At 44.5% G+C, this 22,457-nt stretch overlaps 1 protein-coding gene across 10 annotated transcripts in view; it reads left to right on the plus strand.

Moving 5' to 3' along the window:
- Nucleotides 1–3,806: 3,806 nt before the first annotated feature.
- The window catches only part of ATXN2 (ataxin 2), a 53,481-nt gene continuing 34,830 nt past the window's right edge, over nucleotides 3,807–22,457 (plus strand). For 7 of the 10 annotated variants that reach the window (XM_054082344.1, XM_054082349.1, XM_054082343.1 and 4 more), the window contains exons 1-6: nucleotides 3,807–4,069; nucleotides 10,960–10,996; nucleotides 13,310–13,369; nucleotides 14,089–14,160; nucleotides 14,393–14,543; nucleotides 21,411–21,425. In XM_054082344.1, coding sequence (XP_053938319.1) covers nucleotides 3,954–4,069; nucleotides 10,960–10,996; nucleotides 13,310–13,369; nucleotides 14,089–14,160; nucleotides 14,393–14,543; nucleotides 21,411–21,425 — 451 coding nt within the window. In that variant the 5' untranslated portion in view covers nucleotides 3,807–3,953. The remainder of the gene's footprint in view (nucleotides 4,070–10,959; nucleotides 10,997–13,309; nucleotides 13,370–14,088; nucleotides 14,161–14,392; nucleotides 14,544–21,410; nucleotides 21,426–22,457) is intronic. The other 3 variants (XM_054082348.1, XM_054082346.1, XM_054082347.1) reach the window with 1 other exon arrangement.

Genomic DNA, 22,457 nt, shown 5'->3' on the forward strand with positions numbered 1-22,457 from the left:
GATCTTTAAGGTGCCTTCCAACCCAAACTATTCTGTGATATTTTGGCTCTTGACGTTCTTTTCCTGCTGTGTTTTCCTTGTTGTAGTAGCACTTGGAGGCCCTCTACTTGGGCCTACTCCAGCAGGACCAACCAAAAGATACAGAGGACCTTATAAACAGCATGACCTAAAGAGTCTGGTTAAAGGCAGGGGTTTGTATGCTAGTGGATTTGACGTATGTGTATATATATGTGTGTGTGTGTATACAGAGGTCCTTTCTTAGTTTCTCCTAGGTAATGTTGGTTATCTCATCACATGCAGAAAAACAGACTTCTGCTTTTACAGCAAAATGGTCCTAAAATTCCTACCAGTGGTAGCATGAGCCATCTTCAGCTCTGCAGGTGCCAGCATTTCCTACAGAAACTCTTGGTCTGCAGAAATCCTTCACTCCCTTATCTCTTGATTCTGTGGCTGTGGAGTAGCAAAACACCTCCTGAGTTCACTAAAGTGATTGAAAAATGTATCTTCCTTAGAACTGCGGGCTCTCTCTGGAGCAAGGAAATTCAATGGAAGAACGCTTTGTGCTTAGCTCATTTCAGCTAGTAGATCCGCCACGAGGTTATTTGGGCCTGTAAGGTGTAACAAAACAGTTTAAGAGTCAGAGGTTTAGGTGAAAATGCTAATTTAAGGAAGCTGTTAAATATTTGTTATCTTTTTACCATTGTGTGTTGCCACCCACAACTCTCCCAGCCACATGGGAAAGCTGTTGCTTTACAAGCAAGGTGTATAAATAATGCCCGCCTAAGAGGAACGCTCCTTTTTATTACATTTGAATCCTGTGGGATTTCTAGAGCATTTCTATGAATAGATTAAAGTCTGAGCATTTTGAGTAACCATGGCTATAAATCAATTTAGCTCTTGGTTTTCAAGTTACATCTGCTCCTACTAATCCAGCATGTACATAGATTTTTAACAGGGTGGACCAAGCTTTATTTTTATGTCTTGGTATGAGCTGGTGAAACTTCTGTTTACAAACGCGTGTAGTGATAGGACAAGGGGCGATGGGTATAAATTGGAGAGGAACAGATTTAGACTAGACAGAAGGAGGAATTTCATCACCATGAGAGTGAGGAGGCCCTGGCCCAGGTTGCCCAGGGAAGCTGTGGCTGCTCCATCCCTGGAGGTGTTCAAGGCCAGGTTGGATGGGGCTTGGAGCCCTGATCCAGTGGGAGGTGTCCCTGCCCATAGCAGGGGGTGGAACTGGATGATCTTTAAGGTCTCTTCCAACACAAACTATTCTATGATTCTGCTCTGTGTAGGCACAGCAGAGCTGAATAGGTGCCACACCTTGGATTTCTGCAGAAAGCCTGGTGATGATGGATAGGTAACAACTTGCAGTGGTGGGAGAACAGGCACCTTGGGCTCAAACATTCAGTTTCCGTCACTGCGATGTGAAATTTAATTTCTTTGGTCTGCAGTGATTTTTTTTTTTTTTTTTTGGGAGGGGGAGAAAAAAAACCAGAAATCTGTAATCATGAGGGGTTGTCAGCAAGGAATACAGCAGTCTCTTCGACCCAATCTCGCTTTCAGAGCAGGAGGGAAATGGGGTGTTTGTTCACTGGCAATTGCTTGGGATCTCTGTGGATAAGGCAGGAGCCAGCCTGCAGCTTTGCTGGTGAGCACTGGGTCTCTCCATTTCACCTTTCACAGCTGGTTGGCAGCTCGGCCATTTATCCTCAGTCTTAGTGTCTCTTGATGCCTGGTTTACTCCTGAAAGATGCACTGCCCTGCCAACATTCCTGGGGCTGCTCACTGGTGGCTCAGAGTGGGGGGCGAGCAAAGACCTGGGGGAGGCAAGTAAGACAGGGCAAGAGGGAGAATGGGACTTCGGCAGTGGGAGTGATACAAGAAGTAGTTATTATTACAAAAAGTGGAATACTTCATTTGAAGCTAAAGTAGAGTTAAGATGTCCAAGTAACTGTATTTTTTGGAAGCTAGACAGAATGTCCCTCTGATAGCATGGTTTTTCAAATAGTTTTTTCCCAGACACCATTACATCTTGTGTTCAGTGTGATCTGTGCTGAATAGATGTGGGTTTTTTTCTCTAATCCCCTGTTTGCAGTGTTTCCCTGTCTCAAATGCAAAGTCACACAGAGCTGGAGCCCAAGCTCCAAATTAGCAAGAGATTTGACTGTTGTGAAGTTCATAATAACATTAGTCCTTGGAAAGAAATACAATGTGCATAAGTTTGCTGGCAAAATTTATACATGTAAGTGGGAAATATATTCTGTCCCCAGCTCTTGCCTCGTTGCACAGGATTGATGGAGATCATTCCCTCATGTTGGCCAGGCCTGATAAAGGCTGTTTGCTTTCTAAAACTCCAAAAGAAAGTGTTTATTTCCCAGCATTTTCCTGTCAGGCCTGGAGTTGGGGCTGCACATGCACTGAGTCGGGGGATGAAGGGAGGGGGGTCCACGTGCACTGAGCCCTGGGGAGGATGAGGGAATGGGGGTGCATGGAGCCCCAGGGGCTGCAGGAATGAAGGTGCGTGTGCAGTGAGGGATGGAGGAGTTGGGGGAGTGTGGCACTGAGCTGGGGGAGGATGAGAGAATAGGGCTGCATGTGCACTGAGCTGAGGGAGGATGAAGGAATGGGGGGGCACATGTCCACTGAAGTAGGGGGAGCTGTGTGTGTGTGCACTAAGCCGGAGGGCGATGATGGAGCGGGGGTGCGTGTGCACTGAACGCTGGGGGTTGCAGGGATGGGGGTGCATGTGTGCCAGGGGTGATGAGGGAATAGGGGTGCATGTGTGCACTGAGCCTGGGAAGGGCTGTGGGGACGGGGGAGCATGTGCGCTGTGCCCCCGGTGTGGATGAAGAAATGGGGGTCTGTGTGCACTGAACCCCCAGGGGCTGCGGGGATGTGTGTGCACTGATCCAGGAGAGATGAGGGAATATGAAAGCATGTGCACTGAGCCTCTGGGGCTGAGGGGATCGGGGTATGTGTGCACTGAGTCAGGGGTGTGTGAGGGAATGGGGGCGTGTGCGTGCGCACTGAGTCAGAGGGACAGGGAAATGTGTGTGTGTGTGTGTGTGTGTGTGTGTGCACTGAACCCAGGGGGATGAGGGAACGGGGCAGTGTGTGCAATGAGACACGGGGATCATAGAATCACCAGGTTGGAAAAGACCCACTGGATCATTGTGTCCAACCATTCCTAAGAATCCCTAAATCATACCCCTCAGCACCTCATCCACCCGTTTCTTAAACACCTCCAGGGAAGGTGACTCGACCCCCTCCCTGGGCAGCTGTTCCAGGGCCCAACGACCCTTTCCGTGAAAAATTTTTCCCTGATGTCCAGCCTGAATCTCTCCTGGCAGAGCTTGAGGCCATTCCCCTTTGTCCTGTCCCCTGTCACTTGGGAGAAGAGGCCAGCCAGATGGGGGGGTGCGTGTGGACTGAGCCCCTGGGGCACGGGGGAGCGTGTGGTGACGGCAGAACGTGTGCCTTCGTCCCGGCGGCTGTGGGGCTGCGGCGGGAGCGGCCGCCGTCGCGCGCCTCCGAGTCACGTGTCCCCCTCTCTCCCTCCGCCCCCGCCCCTTCACCCGCCGCAGCACCGCCGCCGCGCCCTCCGACTTCCCGTAAAGAGTCCGCGCCCTCCTCCCGCTCCCCCGCCGCCTCCTCTCTTCCCCTCGCCCCTCCGCCGCGCCGCCGCCTCCTCGGGGCTCCTAAAGAAGCCGCGTGGGCCATCGTTGCCATCTTTCACCCTTTCGTTCCCGCTTCACCCGCCGGCGCGGCCCGGCCTCCCCTCTCCCCCCCGCCCCCCCCCGGCGTATCCCTCCGCGCCGCGCTCCGCTCCCTCCGCGCCGCTCGCGCTGTTTGGGAGCAACCGGCCGAGCCGCGGCCCCGCCACGCAGCGAGGCCCCGCGCCACGGCCCCCGCCCAGCCCCGGCTGCGCCCTTCGGCCCCTTCTCGCCATGTCCCTCAAGCAAGCGGCGGCGCAGCCCGCCGGCAACAACCGCAAACCCCCCGGTAGCGGCGGCGGCCCCGGCCTCCCGGCAGCCGCGGGCAGCGGGAGGCAGAACATGGGCAGGTGGGTGCGCGGCGATGGGCCGCTCCCCCCCCCTTTTCTCCGCTCCCTCCGGCACCGGCGGGGCCTGCGGCACGGCGAGGGCCCTGCCCGGCGCGGGGGGCTCCGCCCGGCGGGGCGGGAGCCGGCAATGGCGGCGGGCGGGGCGCTCGTAGGCCCCGCCGGGGCGAGGCCCGTAAGGCCAGGCCGCGGCCGGTGCCCTTCAGGCGGCGTCGGAAGGAGGGGGGGTAGGGGGGTTAGGGCGACGAGGGGCGATGCTTTCCCCTTTCTTTTCCCCAACACCTTCTCTCCCACCACCGCCGCCCCGGGCAGACGTGACCCGCTTGCTGAGGAGGCGGCGGGGGGCGAGGCGGCCGCACGTGCGCGGGGGGACGGCGGCGGGAAGGTGGCGGCCGCGATGGCGGCGGCCGCGGAGACGGCGGGGGGGGTGGGCAGCGATGTCCCTCCCGGGACCCCCGATTTGAGTCGTCCCCCCCTTCATCGCCATCTCTCCCCGAGATCCTTCCCAACCTCCTCCCGCCTCCTCCTCTCGGGGTGTCTCCCTCCCACCCGCCTTCTCCGCCCCCCTCCCCCTCGGGGGCCTCCCCGCCATCTCCCCCCGGGGTGTCTCCTATCCGCCACCCCCCCCTCGCTGCCTCTCCCTCCCGGGTTCTCTCCCCGCCCGCCCCTCCGCCATCTCCCGCCCGGGGCGCCCCGCTCCGCCATCTCTCTGGGATCGTCTTCCCCCCTGGGTGTCCGTGCCCCCCTTCCGCCACCTCCCCTCGGGGTTCCCCCCTCCCCCAATCTCCATCATTTCTCCCCGGGGTCCCCCCCTGACCCCTGCCACCTCCTCCAGCCGCCCCTCCCTCCGCGCCTACTGGGCAGCCCCTTCAACGGGGTTTAATTTATAGATTTATAGATCTATCGTTGTTTTTATGTAAATCGCAATAAAAATCATCGCGGGAAGCCAGGCCGCTGGTGGGCCTCAGCGGTGGATTGTGGTTCCAAGCAGGGCTTCGGGTTTTCACGGGTTTAAAGGCGAGGGATCGGGGTTTTGCAGCAGGCGGATCCCCCTCCGCGGATCCCCCCCCTCCCCATGCCCGCTGCGGAGGCCCTGCTGTCTCACACTGCCTCCGGAAGATTTGTCCTGCTCCTGCTTGCAGAGCTTTAGCTACACAAATTCCCACGTATTTGAGGGAGAGGAAGGAAAAAACAATAAACTTTCTGGTGTTGTGAATTTTTTCAGTGCTGTGGGGTTCATAACAAACAATCAAAGTAGGACGGTAACAGTTTTGAAGGTCATAGTCACTCGGAGCAGTTTCATTTCAAGTTTTATTCATCTTGCTCTTGAACTTGACTTTAATTCTTACTCAGTTTTGTGCATCGGCAATGAGACAGGGTTTACAGTGGTCCCATTGTTGGACATCACTGGAATAGGGTTTTACTTTGTTACAAGTCTGTGGAACTGCAAGTGAGAAAGCTTTGTTAGGGTTGAAAAGGACAAAATAAACTTAAATAATAGCAGTAATACCTCAGCACTTCATTGCGATGACCTAATAGTTTTTACATGTGGCTGTTTAGGTCAAACGTGATGTTTACTGTGCTTTGCTAAACAGCTATCCCTGCCAGCACACAGTGGCACTGTAGAGGTTAACGTGAAGGGCAACAAAACCTACAGCTCTTTTTAAAATTCAGTATGGTGGTGAGTGGTTGTCTCTGTTAGATCAGAGGATGTGAGCTTTAGTCTCCCCAAGTTTTGAGATTAAAGTCATTGGAATTCTCCTACCACTATTGCCTTTCTAGTTTTGTTGGATAAATTCCACTTCAGAATTCCTTGGGGAGTTCTCGTGGGGCTGCAGAACAATGTACGTGTTCCCTTAGTGGTGTTCACACTCTTAGTTTTTGTTATTTGATTTTCCAAGTCATTTCTGAGTGAAGGGTATGTAAAACCATAGTCCCTGGGCTGATGGAGCCCTGTGGAACACCTTCAGAGGGCTGCTTCTGTCCTACAAGAAAAATCTTGTCTTTTGAGGGTTACAAATGAAAACATAGCTCATGCTGCAAATCGGTTCATGTAAACGAAATGCTAAGTGACTTTCTGGTTCAAAAAGTCAAATTGTTATTTAGCTGGCCTGCATCTAGGCTTCAATCTGAAACATATCATTTAATAGAAACTTGAACATCTCCAGTTTATGCCAAGCTTTCATCCTGGCAGTTTTGCAGCTCATTTCCTTGCACCACTAGCATTCTCTTATCTTCTTGAGATGCAGAAGAATGTTACTTTTCATGGCTAAGTTGCTCTTAAAGGCTTAGATTTGGGTAGAAAGCTCATTGATGGTTAACTATCCTGGACCCAATTTTCTGCTGTGTCTTTATTACTATAAGAAATAATTGGGCTGAGCACCTGGTCCTTCCAGGTCTGATAGTGAGTGAAGGGTCTGCTTTGCTCTCTGTGTTTGCTTCCATGGTTTCATAATGATGGAGATGTATTTCATGTTACAAAAGGTAAAATCCTCTGTGAACGAATAGGACATTCCAGTATTTGTTTTCGTGGTATTTTGAAGGTGTCCTTAAAGGTATTCAAGACAAACAAACAAGAAAGATTTATACCTTTTTTTATCAAGAGGCACTAAGTGAAATGCTGTGTTTATTTAATAGCAACTGTGTGTGCAATATGGCAGATGCGAAATCGGGCTGTAGGGGGATGCCAATAGCACATTGAACTGTAACTGGAGAGAACATCGACCTTGTACACAAACCTGCTCCACTCTGCTGGTAAAATTGTTACCTGGTATCTACTTATTGTGTTTTGGTTCAGTTTTGTGGTATGCAAACACAGGAGGGTTACTTGTCCTTGGGTTGAAAGTTGCCTGTCAGTGCCTTCCTTCAAGCACTGCATCCTTTTTTTGTGATCCATTTTCCCCCGCTGTTATTTTGTCTGAAAGCAAAACACCTGGGACTCAGGTTTTTGATAGTTATGTCTCATTACAATTGTAGCAGAAGGTCTTTTTCCTTTTTATTTGGTAGTTTTCTTGGACTGGAGAGTCCTTTAAGAATAGTTTAAGTTACTGTCTCATATAAATGTCTTTGCCCATTAAAAAGTTTAAACTGAAATGGTTGTGTTGCGTAGCTTGCTTTAGAGCCTTAACACTTCTTTTTTACTCTTATTCTTCTTTTTCCTTGACATCCTTTTTTATTAGCCTGACTAAAGGCTTAAGTGAAGGGCAGAAGAGAGGTGTCCATTCCATTCAGACAGAGGTAATCTAGAATATTGAGTGCTGGAGCGCTCTGATATAATGGAAGTGACCATTCTGGATGCTGGATCACACGTGCCATTCAGAGTTTTTCTAGTTTGTTCTAACATCTTTGTGTGTGTCGGTTTTAATGCAACCATGCTAAACTGCTGAGCAAAATGAATGGATGATGTGCAGGTCTCTCCTTACCACTGTTGATACGCTTCAGTATGATATTCTATGCCCACTTTTGAGTAAGTTTTAATTTAGCAACCAACTCATGGCAATGTGTATAAAGAAGTCCAACAGGTTACAGATGTGCACTGGTTCAGACCTGAGTCAGGTTACTTACATATTCAAATACTGCAGAAGTTGTCATTTGTAAGAAGACGAGTTGACATTGTTACTCTCGATATTGATGAAAAACTGCAGTAAACAATGAGGGACTTCTTGTATAATCTTAGTTTGATGGCTTTGATTTGTTTGACTTACATAGACAAATGACTGCCCTTAAGTAAAAGTTTATGCTTTTGATTTCTCCCTTAGAAGAAAACTTTACCAGCTCTCATCTCTGGTAATGAAAGTGCTGTAGAGTATCCTGTGAATTTGTTTTCAGAGCTGTAGTAATGTCAGCCTGTGCTCTAGAAACATCCATTCACTGTGTTAAATTCAACAGTCTTTGTAATTGCACTTCTGCCCTAGACATTAATTGCAGTATGGTTGCACTTGTTTCTTAGTCCCAAAGCAAAGACGCTTCTGGAGAGAAAACCCAAGACTTTCTTTCACATCCTGGAAAGACTTGTGTCCCATGCAATAGTTTTCACTTAAACGGAAAAATATAAATGCATGACCTTGTTTTGCTTATACAAATGCTCTACTTGGCATGTAAACGTTAGGGTGGGAGGTGAGGAACGGGATAGTAACTACCCATAAAAACAGATGAAAATGTGCAAATTGCTGCTTGGGAATTGTTTAACGTGCAGCATTTGGGATCAGGCCCTGATGGAGCCTTTCACTCTGAGGGTGTAACTGCTGACCTGCCATGAGTGGGCTACCAACTTCAATTGCTTGGTTGTTGCATTGTCTGGTACAGCATTTTTCTGACTTTGTGACTTTGGCACCCCAAAGCTAAGGATCTACAAGTTGGGTTTGCCAAGGTGCTGTGTCCTCTCCCAGGCTTACCTTTAACCATGTTTCTGCAATACAAATTTCCTTTTTCTGTTAACTGTACTTACTGTAATCAAGATGTGGTTCTAGGTAGCAGAGCCAAATTGCTGCCGACTCTTCCAGTTTCCCCTATCTCCATCTCTTAGTGTTACTGGCCTGTTTAAAATGGTGATAAAGTTCTGGCAGAGACCATCTACTTTCTGCTGTTTTAAAGGTCCTAGTTGTTTTTTTCATATGATGCATCAAAGATGTGTTGAATGGTGGTACAAACTCAAGTCTTCGCTTGTTGTAATATAAACATCAAGTTGATGGCCTTGGTTTTAGCAGAAGATACAGTATTGATTGAACAGTAGTATTGGCAGAATTGGTGAATATCTTTCCTTGTTTAACAGTTGTAGCTGCAAAAACGAGAGGTCAGGCCTGTAAAAAGACCTGTTGGATCATAATAATGTATAGCACTTCTGCAGTTAGCTTAACTCTTGGTCTGATGTAGAAGTTAGGACCTCTTGGCAACGTGGATGTGCACAGTTGGATTGTTTCTTAAAGAAATATGGGTAGGAACAGTAATTTTAGAAATGTGGTAAGAAGTGGAAAATCTAGAACACTTGGGTTGGTGCTTGAAGGGAATATTCTAAATTTTGTGACCAGTCTTGCAACCCAGTTGTTTAAGTTCTAAGAATACTTGGCACTAAAAATGGGACTGCTTTCTATTTCAAAGGCATTAAACTCTTGTCACTTTTGACCATTTCTGTAGCTGAGGTAGGAAGGAGTATCATCTGAAACCTTTGAGACCAACAGAGGGAACTGGAGGAATTGTTTGACTTGGCCATGTTCTTTGGGAGACACTTCTGATTATAACAAAAGGAAAACTCAGAACTGGACTGTACCTCTATCTTATTTGGGTGTTTGACATCTGGTAAAATGACTTTTAGAAAGAAGAGGGCCATTCAGCTGAATATTATGCAAAAATAATGTTGCAGATCCGTGGAGGGCTCTCTTCAGCACGGAGGTGTAGGCAGCCCTTTGGCAAGGGGCAGGCTTGGTAAATGGTGAGGCTTCCTTGTCTCAAGAACAAGCCTGAAGCTGCCTTAGGGAGAGTTAAGGCTGATAGGTAATTAAATAAAGGCTATTTGCATTAGGGTTTTTTTGTGAGATTAGTACTCTGCAACTATTCTGAAAATGTCAGCTAGGCTTCCAAAACCTGCGTTTATTGCCAGTCAGCAAATGTCATCTCTGTGTGTGATGCTGTACGAGACGACATCTCTGTTTCAGAAGCTTGTGTTCTTAAACAAGTCAAGTGACGGTTTAGTGGTTTTTTTCATCTTTTCCTCATTTATGCCTTTCATGGTTCTCCGATGGACTTGCTTATTTCTGCAGAATTTATTGGAGAGATATTTCTGTTCATTGGGATAAGTTCTTTTGAATCCATGAGCCCTCTTTGTAAGGGCATGTTTTGAGAGCAAGGCTATATCCAACCGCAGTGTGGTGTTTTCAAAAGCAATCGAAGGCAATTGACATTCAGTTGGAGTAATATTTCAGTGTTTGGATATTTTGGAATGTAGACATGATTCTTTGGGTCTCTCTAATTAAATGACTGTGCATCTTTAAGGTGGGTCTATTTAAAAAAGTGAAACAGAAGACTTCATTTTGCCTCTATTATAGTGTGTGCCTCTGAAGTTGTCATAATACAAATCTAAATCATTATGAGAAATATTTGGAACTAGACCTTCTTGGTACGAGGAAGTAACTTTGAAGTAAGGCTCACCAGTGATGTGGGAGAACTGTAGGTGTTGTGGGCTTGCAAGCTTCAGGGTTCTGCTGGAACTCACGTATCTGAGGGGTTGCATCTCGGTTTGCAAGCTATTAAGAGCATATAGGTTAATTTAAAACCTTTTAGAACTGTCTCCACACGTGGAAAGAATTGCATTAAAAGGAGTTACTGTGTTTGAGGGGATAGGCAGAATTGGTTCCCTTGCTGGGCTGTGGTAGGTAAGCAGGCTCTGTAGGGAGGGCCTTGCAGTCAGGGCTGCTCTGAGGCTCGCGCCATGGCTCAGGTATTTGATGGCGTTTCACCAGGTGGACAGTGAGGATGTATTGAGCCTCTGGTCTTTGCAAAGGGACTGTGCTAAGTGGGGATTGGACCTGAAAGTGGGTTTGAGTTTTGTGAGCCAGTAAGTTTTGGAATTTGCATTAGTTACAGGATTCTGCTTAAGAGATAATACTTTTGGATTTTCCTAATGACATAGACTTAGTATATCGTATTCATTTTGTCCTCTTGTTTATTGTAGGTAACCCTCTTGCCTACTAACAAGTGTAGCCTCCTTGTAGGCCAGTAGTTTGGAGGATAAATGCTGTGGGGCCTTTAGCTGTCAAGTTTTGCTCTATAGGAGTGCTGCTTTTCTCTGATCTCCTTCTCAACATTAAATTAAGATTTTTTTTTTAATTCTTGCATGTTAAGAAATTAATCAGTTTTGGCAGTTTTTAATCGTGTCCCATGTTTGTATTTAATTGCAGAGGTCGCAGCAGTGGCAAAGGACCGCCTCAGCCTACGGTAAGGATATGCTTTTTCCTCATGGTACCACTTCCTAGGTAAGAGGAAACAGCTCATGTACAGTGAACCCAAGAACCCACAAGAATAGCAGATACTGGAATAGTCTTTCCATTTTTTCCTTTAGATATGCTGATGAATATTTTAGACTGAGATATGCTTTTCTAAAGATGTAGGATCTTGCACTCATTCAAGTCTCCTGGAAGGGTGAAGGTGGGAAGGGTCGCTTAAACCGCTAATATAAATCTTCTGCATTTTCTTGCAATTATGGTTGTAGAGACAGGTAACATTGAACTTAAGGCAATGCTTTTGCATCAGTACCTATCTGAAGACTGACATTGGCTTCTCCCTTAAACAGATGACAGTAAGAGAGCATTTAGTTAAACAAAATTATTTTTTACTATGAAATAGTGAAGTGCCCACAGGAAAGCCAGAAAGGGGCTCTTTATCAGCAAGTACAGAAGTGGGATGGGGGAGAATGTTTTAAGCTGGTGAAGGGGCTGGAGAACAAGCCTGATGAGAGCGGCTGAGAGAGCTGGGGTTGTTTAGCCTGGAGAAGAGGAGGCTGAGGGGACACTTTATTGCTCTCTACGACTACCTGAAAGGAGCTGGGCTCTTCTCCCAAGTGACAGGGGACAGGACAAGGGGGAAGGTTCAGGGTGGACATCAGGAAAAAAAATTTCACTGAAAGGGTCATTGGGCATTGGAACAGGCTGCCCAGGGAGATGGTTGAGTCACCTTCCCTGGAGGTGTTTAAGGGACAGGTGGATGAGGTGCTGAGCAAGGTTTAGGGAGTGTTAGGAATGGTTGTACTCGATGACCCAGTGAGTCCCTTCCAACCTCATGATTCTATGAGGCTGGAAGGGAGACTATTTGGATTAGGTATTCGGAAGAAATTTTTTTTAGTGTGAGGGTGAGAAGGCCCTGGCCCAGGTTGCCCAGAGCAGTAGTGGCTGCCCCATCCCTGGAGGTTTCAAGGCCAGGTTGGATGGCGCTTTGAGCCCCTGGTCCAGTGGGAGGTGTCCCTGCCCATGCAGGGGATTGGAACTGGATGGGTATTGAGATCTCTTCCAGCCCAAACCATTTAATGAATCTATGAAGTAGCTAACTCAGTATTATTAGTAACCTGAACATGTAGCTTTAGTTATTGCTGAAGGTATATCTTGCTGAGGTATGGGTGTGGCCTGACTTGTAGAATATAATTTTACAAAAGCTAAAATGTGGATCTCGATTTAAAGAGTAGATCTTTGAACTATGCTGATCAAATATTTGCTAATTTGTTATTGCCCTGGTTTTCAAGGATGACTAATTCTGGATATTGGGGCAGAAGTAGGACTACAGTTTGCTTGCATTAATGTTTATTGAAGATACCAAGACTCCTGAGTAAATTAAAGAAGTTCTGTGGAAGTGTGATGAAAAAGATCATACGTGAACAGTAACCATCATAAAGATGTTAGTCTTTACATCCTCCACACTAAGTGTTGAGCACAGGAGTGTCCTTAAACATTTCAGACCAGGAAGGTGGCTAACCCGCAATGACAGCGGATTAAGTAGCTGACAACATGAAAGATATGTTGTCAGTTTAGAAGCTCAAAATATAGTGAGGTCCTTGCATGTTTCAGCATCTCTTGTTTCACAAGCATGAACTTGACAGGGAGACATACTAGATGTTGCAACAAAGCACAGACATCCTCACCACTTCATGTATGCTTGTGCAAGCATGTCAGTGAGCAACCTTGGTGATATTGGTCAGCTCTCCTACTGTAGGAGCTCAGATTCTGATGCTACAGTAATTACCTTTGACTAATTTCGTGATGGGTTTTGTGACTCTTTGGTGCTCCACAATTTGGTGACTTCAGCTTCTGTTAATGCATGTAATCAGGTCTGATAGATGACAAGATGTTGTTCAGTGGGCCCTGAAAACACCTTTTTTATGGCAGTTAAAGTACCTTATTCTGTTGATGGCTCTTAAACCAGATAAGGATGCTAGCAGGGCTTTTTCATTTAGGAGTCTGTGCCTGTCAGCTTCACCTGCCTGCAAGAGAATTCTCTTACCAAGTGACGTTAGGGGTCACTCTGTAATGTGTATCTTCTTTGGAAGGATGTTAATATATTTAATGATCAGAGAAAGGGGTAAAGGTCTTCTGGAAATCTCACATGACCAAAGTTATAGGTATATCAACTGAGTGAGGTTTTGACCAATGTTTCTGGGAACTAATATATACTGATGAAAGCCTACGTTAGTTTTGCTGCACTGGCTTTTTGAATTGTACAAGTGTTTCTCATATATTCATGATATCTTTTTTTATGTTTCAGATTTCTTTCGATGGCATCTATGCAAACATGAGAATGGTTCACATTCTTACATCAGTTGTTGTAAGTTTTCATATTTGGAAGGAGGATAAATGTTTTCTATAGTGACATAGAATTGTTAACTAGTCCACTAAGTGTAATAGAATGGAGTGAATATTAAACTTTATTATCAGTAGGCATCTTTTGCTAAGATTGAACTTCAAAGAATCACAGTAATAGCTACTCTGTTTTTTTGGCTTGGAAAGGTTCAAATGCAATTTGCAGAGGTGTAGCAAATTTTGTAGTGGTCACACTTAGAGTTTTTTGTCTTTAGAAGGGTTATGGGTAACTAAAATGAGTCTGTGTGCAGGAAATGGAAGTCTTTTTCCCCAGATTTTAAGGGAAATCTTGCTATGTCACATTACTTAAGTAAGGCAGTCTGTCCCACATCTGCTAGAGCCCAGGCTATGCCTTCATCCTGCTTTGTCCCCATAGGCACTGATTTTGGTTTTGCACAAAAGCTTTTTGTGTGTGTAACTGGTCAAGAGTCTTGTGAGCACCTAACATGCCTCTGTGAGTACCTGTAAACCCCTTCAGGACAGACTTCAGTACGCACCCAGCTGTTGGCATCTGCAGCACACAGAGGTGTATTTATACACCGGCAAATGTTGAATGAGTAGATTTGACTGAAAACTAGTCTGTGTTTTTACACATTGTGCTTATGTAAAAAATACATCTTTGAGAAAATCACTGAGATGTCATTTGTTGGGCTGGTAAAAAGCTGTATTTTTCTTGCGTTCTAGGGATCCAAATGTGAAGTACAGGTGAAAAATGGTGGTATATATGAAGGAGTTTTTAAAACCTACAGTCCTAAGGTAATGTATTTCATTTTGACCCTTGCCTGTCTTGGAAGATCCTAATACTAAATAGTCAATGTTTGATTAAAACTTGAATATTTATTATGAATTATTTTGACTGTTCGTGTCTAAGTTTACTTAAGCAGATTACCTTTTGCACAGTGTTGTAAATTGTTTTTTGCAAGTATGTGAAGTTATCAAGTAGCTTATTATGCATTAAGTTAGTGTATTCCTTTTATATCTCTAATAGTGTGATTTAGTGCTTGATGCTGCTCATCGGAAAACTGCAGAATCCAGTTTGGGGCCAAAACGTGAAGACATACTAGAGAGTATCTTGTTCAAGTCTTCAGATTTTGTTATGGTGCATTTTAAGGATATGGATACCAGTTATGCGAGAAGAGGTATACTTGTTTTTGAAGTTGTCTCTATCTTAGATCATAAGTCAAGATTTTCAAAGTATATGCTTGAGGATCCTAAATCTGAAGTTCACATTTAGACTCTTAATGACTACAGAACATGCAAATATCCCATTAAAGTCAATGGAAAGAGCGAATGCTCAGCACCTTCCAAAATTGGAAATTTATCCAGATTTGAAAAATAGATTTCAGAACCTTTGTGAGGGTGCCCTGCTTTGAGCAGCTATTTTAGGTGTCTGGAAAGCAAACCCTTAGTGGTGCTACAAAATGTTTTACAGATTTTGTGGGAGGTTGTTTTTTTGATAAATGTCTTTCTAAGTCTATGAAACGTTATATGGGAATCTATGAATATTCAAATTCTTTGTAAAAAGATAGTTGGTGTGTATATAAAGTCTATATTTAGTTAAATAACTTTTGTCTCTAAACATGCATTCATATAAATGTTCTAAAAATATTGCTGCAAATGAAGCTAAACATACTTAAAAAATCCATGATTTGTGTTTTTAATTTCTCCTTACTAGTTCTAGATCTGTAGGTAAGGCTTTCCAAAATACACAAGAACTTGTGAGATGGCAGACAAATGGTCTTAAAATCTTGAAGCCATGGCTTGCAATTGTCAGAATTAAATGACTTTACAGGCAATCAGGCAGTATTCATACTTTTAATGTCTGGCTGGAAGACCTTAATTAGTTCTCTGGAGCCTAAGAGGCTCCAGAATCAAACAGCTCTTGTTCTTTTGTGCATTTGTGGGGGGCAGCAAATCTTAAGGGGTTTTGGGCTTATATTCCTGACTTGCTGAGCTAAGGAATAAAAGCCAATGCATAACTTCTTGTGCCGTGGAGTGAAACTGCTCACTCTACATGCGTACATCTCCAGGTTGGTCAACAACTGTCACTGGGAGCTAACACCCATGCCTCATTCCCATGCAGCAGTGACTTAGATGTGTAGAGACTGGTGGACATTTAATGAGGTCTTTCAACCTTGTGTTTGTATGTGCCTAATTTAAAATTGAGAAGCTGTTTGTTTCAAGGAATTTGCTTTTCCCAGAAGAAGATACATAATGTCAGAGCAAAGATAGCATTGAAATGCAGATGAATTCCAGGTTCTGGATGGGACTGTGAATTTAAATTACACGAGAGCTGTTTTATAATGGATTTGTTATGAATGTCACTTCAGTGTAAATGCAAACTGGGCTCTCTGTTGCCCAGTCTCTGTAGATTTTCAGTATATGGAATGAAGAATGTACTATTACTACTACTAGGAATAATTACTTAATGGAAGTTTTCTAGAAGAAAATAACTGCTTTAGCTTGAACAGTCACTCAGTTTCCTTTATTAGGTGGAATGTCTTTGAATGTAAATCTCTTAAGTAGTTGGAGAGGAGAGCTGAAATGAAGCTGTAGAGACTTGGAGCAAGATAAACTGGAAGGCTGCAGAACTCGATAACTTGTAGTGGCAAAATTAATCTGCTTTCCATTTTTTCTCAAAAATGTGTTATGTTGAAATGACACTAGAAAGTGTAAGCCTCTGATCACACCTGCAAATTAAAGCAATGAAGGGCTTTCTGCTTCTCAGGAAATTAAATAAGTAAGGATTCAAAAGAATGGAAGTGTATGAACATGCGTGCAGGAACTGCTGGCATTTGTTCTTAGAAATCAACCTAAGTCTTCCTGGTACTGAGGCAGATAAGCCCGTATCGTTCACAGTAAAAATTGAGTCTGAACTCCTAGTGAGGGGATGGTGCTCCTTGCCCTGTTTGTATTGGGAATGGTTCCTGTCTGGTGCCCTGGGAAGTTTGACAGTGTTGCACTTACCCAGTAACAAATATTTTTAAACTGCCTAGCCCTCAATGGTGTTTTTGGCTTTCACAGACAAGGTAGAAGACAATTTGGACATATTTGTTTGGAAAGGCAGCTTATTCTCCCTTCTTTAAACGTGTAGGCAGACAAAAGGGTACTTGACAAGTGCTCTGTTGTCATAGGAATGGAGCAACCTAGAGTAGGGTTTGCTGGGGTCTGAATAAGGAAGGTGTCTCCTACTCTTTAGGAGAGTAGTGGACTTGAGAAGGCCTTGAAGTAAACTTAATTTCTGTAAAATGTATTGTTTTGGAAATTTTAGTGCATCCTGGTTTCCTCATTCAGTGTGAGTATCTGGATTTCTATGGATTTTTATTCTGGCCTTTGCTTCTCTAATGAACTGGAAGAGTGTGGACAAACGATGCTTCTGACTTGTTCTGCTTCAGAAACTGTCAGCCTCTGGCCTGGACAGGCGCACACTCTCCTGCGTTGAAAACTGATTGGATGGTCGGGCCCAGAGAGTGGTGGTAAATGGAGTTAACTCCAACTGGAGGCCAGTCACAAGTGGAGTTCCTCAGGGCTCAGTAGTGGGTCCAGCTCTGTTCAATGTCTTCATCGATGACCTGGATGAAGGCATTGAGTGCACCCTTAGCAAGTTTGCAGATGACACTAAGCTGGATGGAAGCGTGGATCTGCTGGAGGGTAGGGAGGCTCTGCAAAGGGATCTGAACAGGCTGGACCGCTGGGCTGAGACCAATGGCATGAGGTTTAACAAGGCCAAATGCCGGGTCCTGCACTTGGGGCATAACAACCCTATGCAGTGCTACAGAGTAGGAGAAGTCTGGCTAGAAAGCTGCCTAGAGGAGGAGGACCTGGGGGTGTTGGTTGACAGCGACTGAACATGAGCCAGCAATGTGCCCAGGGGGCCAAGAGGGCCAATGGCATCTTGGCTTGTATCAGAAACGGCGTGACCAGCAGGTCCAGGGAGGTTATTCTCTCTCTGTACTCGGCACTGGTGAGGCGGTACCTTGAGTACTGTGTTCAGTTCTGGGCCCCTCACCACAAGAAGGATGTTGAGGCTCTGGATTGTGTCCAGAGAAGAACAACGAAGCTGGTGAGGGGGCTGGAGAACAATTGTCTTATGAGGAGCGGCTGAGAGAGCTGGAGTTGTTCAGCCTGGAGAAGAGGGAGGCTGAGGGGAGACCTTATTGCTCTCTACAACTACCTGAAAGGAGGTTGTGGAGAGGAGGGAGCTGGGCTCTTCTCCCAAGTGACAGGGGACAGGACAAGGGGAAATGGCCTCAAGCTCTGCCAGGGGAGGTTCAGGCTGGACATCAGGAAAAAATTTTTCACAGAAAGGGTCATTGGGCACTGGAATAGGCTGCCCAGGGAGGTGGTTGAGTCACCTTCCCTGGAGGTGTTTAAGGGACAGGTGTACGAGGTGCTGAGGGGTATGGTTTAGGGAGTGTTAGGAATGGTTGGACTCAATGACCCAGTAAGTCCCTTCCAACCTAGTCATTCTATGATTCTATGACTGTGGGTCTCGATCTTCTGACTTGCCCTCAGCCTTGAATAGCAGAGGTGTTTGCTGCATTGTCTGTCTCTCTGACCAAGTCAGGCAGTAGCAACTAGAAGACTACTGGAAAAAGAGCAGCAAGTGGGGAGACAGGGAGTGGGATGGGTTCTCCTTTCACAAGAGTGGAAAATACATATATATCTGAAAAGAAACCATGTGAAATAGTCTGCCAGGCACCTTTCGCCGCTATCGCTCTTGTGCAGCTTTGGAGCAGTGAGCTGATAATTCATCCTGCAGCCACACCAGTAGTGCAAGTGCAGGGGAGGTAACGGTAGGGCAGTCTTGGGGTGAGTGGAAACACCCTGTTCAGAAGCAGCAGTCTTGGATTTGTTTGTGCCAGGCATGGCATTGCACTGTTAGGTGCACCAGTGACGAAAGCGTGGTGCCTGCCTAGATTGCAGAAATTGGAAGAGTTGGGAGAAAAAATAGTAGGTCTGTGTGGATAGGGACATTATAACAGTTTATGTTTAAAAAATAAATCTATCGCTCCTTCTGTGCCCTTATTTGTAACTCTCAGTCTGCATAGACCTTTGTGCTCTTGTAGATGCCTGTTAAATAAACTTCAGAAGGAATGGAAAAGGGTTGCTTGAGGGTCTCTCGCTGTGGAATTAGAGCTTTACACAGTACAGGCAGGCTGATGAATGAAACATGCGTTGGAAAACTCAGATGAAATTGTATTACATCCATTATCCCCTTTCAAACTATCCTGTCTGCATTTAAAGATGCAAAGGCGCTGTCTTCTGCACATGGCAGTGGAAGTGGACTGCTAAAAATCCACTCTAATGTGCAAGTTGAAGTTCTTGGCTATACATTAGTGTGTAACGTCTTTCTGCTTCCCCTTCTAAGGCAAAGGTGGAGTGCCTGGATCTCAGAGTTGCTAGATTTATTATGCTGTGTGCTTGAGATAGGAGGGTGTATTTCTTCTGGGTTCTACAGAAAAAACTTCTAGCAGTGTCCTGTAGTCCTGAACACCGATTAGTCAACAGTGCTGGTTTGCATATGCTTCAAATTTGAGTAAGACGTGGGAGCTGCTGCCTTGCCTTCTCTTTAAAGACAAGACAATTCCACATCATGACTACTGTTAAAGTAAAAGGCTTCTACGATGCTTTTATTGGGTTTTTTGGCACCATTACTGCGCTCTGAGAAAAATATTACAGATCCAATGAAAAAAAGGCAGGAGAGAATTAGCTGTTTTAAGTTTTTCCTCGAATTAGCACTGAAAGTGGCATCCTTCCAGAGAAAGTGTTGCAAGGGGACTAGCAGTAGGCATGTTATGAAAGGAAGGAAATGGTGGCTCTGGGAAGCTGGTGGTAACTGGTTTTAATGTTTCAAATCAGTTGTAAGTAGTTACAAAATAAATGAGTGTTTACTGTTGAAACCTTTGAGATGAAACCTCAGTTTGCTTTGGGCCTTGCTGAACTTGATCAAAGCTTGCAATGTGCAGTGGGAAGACCTTTGGCACATAGTGCCAATTGTTTTGATAGCATTTGAACTGCAGAGCCGCACTTAATAGCGTGTTTGTGCTCTTCACCGTTAGTAGCTCAAAACATGCTTGTGAAAACAAGCATGCTAAACACTGACATTAATTAAACCCGGACTCTTAATTGCTCTATTCTGGCAGGTTTTCTTTTAACTCATTTAGTAGCACGTACTTGAAGAATTTGCCCAAGCTAAGTTTTTCTCAGAATGTGTATAATTAGTTTGCCTCTGTTTAATGTGAATTTCTGTTGCATAGAATTGTCTTTGGGATCTTTTTTAGTTAGCAGGCTTTAAAAAAAGAAGCGAGGTCTTTGATATCAAACTGCTTGTTTAGGAGATGTTTTAGATGTTAAGCAGGTACAGAGGTGAAGGGGGTTAACGTGAGTGTTAGAGCTTAAGCTCTTTGTTTCACCAGTTTCCATTTGATCTTTAACTTGGTTTTATCATGTAGAAAAGGAATTGATTAAAAATTTGGCCATATCAGGGTGCCATGTGAATCACTCTTTCCACAACTTGGAGATAAGAGGCACTGGGTAAGGGGGAGGCTGCACCTGTGCAGTCAGTATCTTGTCTATTCTTACTCTGCCAGTTGACACTTGTAGTAGCAGCTCAAGTTTTAGCTTTTATTTTATTAATAATCTTAAGAACAATATTTTTGTTTTGGAAACAGTTATTTCTAGAACTTATTTTTTACATCTGTTCTCAATTTTGTTGCTCATTAATTCTGGTAAAGTCATGTTTGACTTGCTTCATTTTTAATCTTGGTGTCCCATGTGCCCACCTAGCTGTTTGTTCCAGGAAAATAGTGATCTTGGCCTTGAGGTACTGTTCTGTACATTTAAACTTTGCCTGGATGCTCATGAGACCCTGTTGTCTGAGTAGAAGTCTGCCTTTGTAGCTTGAATTTCTCCTAATTCTGGATTTTCTTTGACTTGTAGAGATTAAGGTGAAGCGAGACAGAAATTAAGAGCGGTGAAGCGAGACAGAAATTAAGAGCAGTGAAGCTCCCTGTGCCCCATGATATACTGGCTTCTACTGGGAAACTTAGCATCACATCTGCTCAGATCTGCAGCATTCATTAGATAGTGGAGTTTTGGGTCTGACTTTGTTCCCCTCCCAGTTCATCTGTATCCTTATAATTTTTAATAGCACTCTGCAGAATATTTGTGACTTTCAAAATAAGAAAATTAGTGAGTTGAGTAGATGAGCCTTGTTAGGCTAGTATTTTGATCGCAGTAACCAAAATGGGACAGTTGTGTATGGAGTTTGAAGTAATTTAATAGAAATGAAGGAAACGCCCATGTAAAATAAGGAAGATTTACAAGATTTACCTGTGCTGTCGTCAGTCCTCTGAACTTATATAATCTTATCAGAGGACAGTTCCCCCTGCTCCCAGTGAAGCAAATGTCACAGCTTCTTTAGTGAAATAAGCAGCCTCCAACTTGCATTTGGTGTAAAATGTCCAGTCTGAGATGATCAAACACGAAACATTGGGTTAACGATGTTTGGCACAGAAGCAGCACTAGTCGGTCTGGGTGGTGGCAGTGTTATCTATGGGGTGTTGAGAAGGTAAATATAAGTGCCTTAGTTTTCCTTCCCTTTTAAAGGTCCTTTTCAGTTACTACTTAAGTGCAGATCGGGGTAGTACTGTGTTACTGTGTAGTTTCAGATGACATTTAAACCTACTTTCTGTTATAGTAGCTGTGTGAAGGGAAACTGAGAGACGTTTTCTTTCAAATTGGCATAACTTACAAATCTGTAACTTACTGGGAGGGGGTTTTTATGAAGCAAAATGGGGAACTCTATGGAGTTGTAACCTTGCTAAGGTTTTACTATGGAAATGATCTTTGCAGGGTGGGAGATCTGTAATCAGTTTGAATATGTCTGTGAGAGGGACTGAAAGAGTTTGGCTTTGCCTAAATTCAGCCATGTAATGTGACAAAATTCACTTGTGTTTGTATCTGATGTCTTCCCATTTTTTCTCTCTCCATATCTGTTGTAGTTCCTTCAGAAACAGGTAACTTTTTTGGCAGTCACTGTCTCTGCATCTTGCCTCTCATAATGCTTTTGTTACCATACTCTATAACGGAAACTTAATATCTTTGCTCGCATATTTATGGCACTATAAAATATGCATGCATAACTCCACAGGCTCATTTAGAGTATCTTGCAGTTAGTTGGTGACTTCTGTTCTCACCCTTGATTTTTGCTTATTCTACATAGTTGAAAATACAGTGATTGGGATTTAGCATCAGCACAGAGGTAGTACAGTGGTACAGTGGCTATTTCAGAACAGTTTACAGGTCATCCCAGAACGTGCTTGCTAAAGGCATCATATTTAGTGATGAGCTAAAATACAATGTCACTTGAAAATATTAAACTTGGACTGTGTAGGTACTGCCATGACTATGGTGGGCAGACTGATACCTCGCAAGGGCGTTGATGCAGGGTTGGGCACTTTCGTACGAGCCCAAATAGTGCTGCGCCTCCTTAGGTGTCTTCCTTTCATTTGGCTTTCTTGTTTTATTTTACTGATTCTTTTGTATTTTAAATGGATGTTAAATTTCTCTTATTTTTTTTCATACATCTTCTGTAACGTTTTGTTTCATACAAGCTTATTAACAATGCTTAACTGCTTACCCATAGTTCCTTTGGTCTTTGCTTATGAGTTGAGTGAGCATTTCATGAGATAGTGCTGAATGTTATTAGACAGACTAAGCACAGTTAACTTTTATGACACATCCTGCCAATATAACATGCAGAACTTCACTGTGAAATTGGGTAAAACAGGAAGAGTAAGCTTTACCAGCAGTCTCTCTTTAAAGAATCTCCAATGATTGTTTAAAAACTGGAACATCGGTGGCCAACTTCATATGTTGTGAATTTTTTTCATTGTGGCTTTAAAGTTCGTTTATCTTAGTAAGATTTCAGACCTTGCAGTAGATAATTTAAGCCACGTTCTTCCACCACATTCTGCCTGGTGGTTTGATCTCATCTTTTCTAATGGTCTGAAATATTTGCTCCTTATTTTATAAATAGAACGATAATA

The sequence above is a fragment of the Cuculus canorus genome, chromosome 17 (assembly GCF_017976375.1).
Source record: "Cuculus canorus isolate bCucCan1 chromosome 17, bCucCan1.pri, whole genome shotgun sequence".
NCBI lineage: Eukaryota > Metazoa > Chordata > Aves > Cuculiformes > Cuculidae > Cuculus > Cuculus canorus.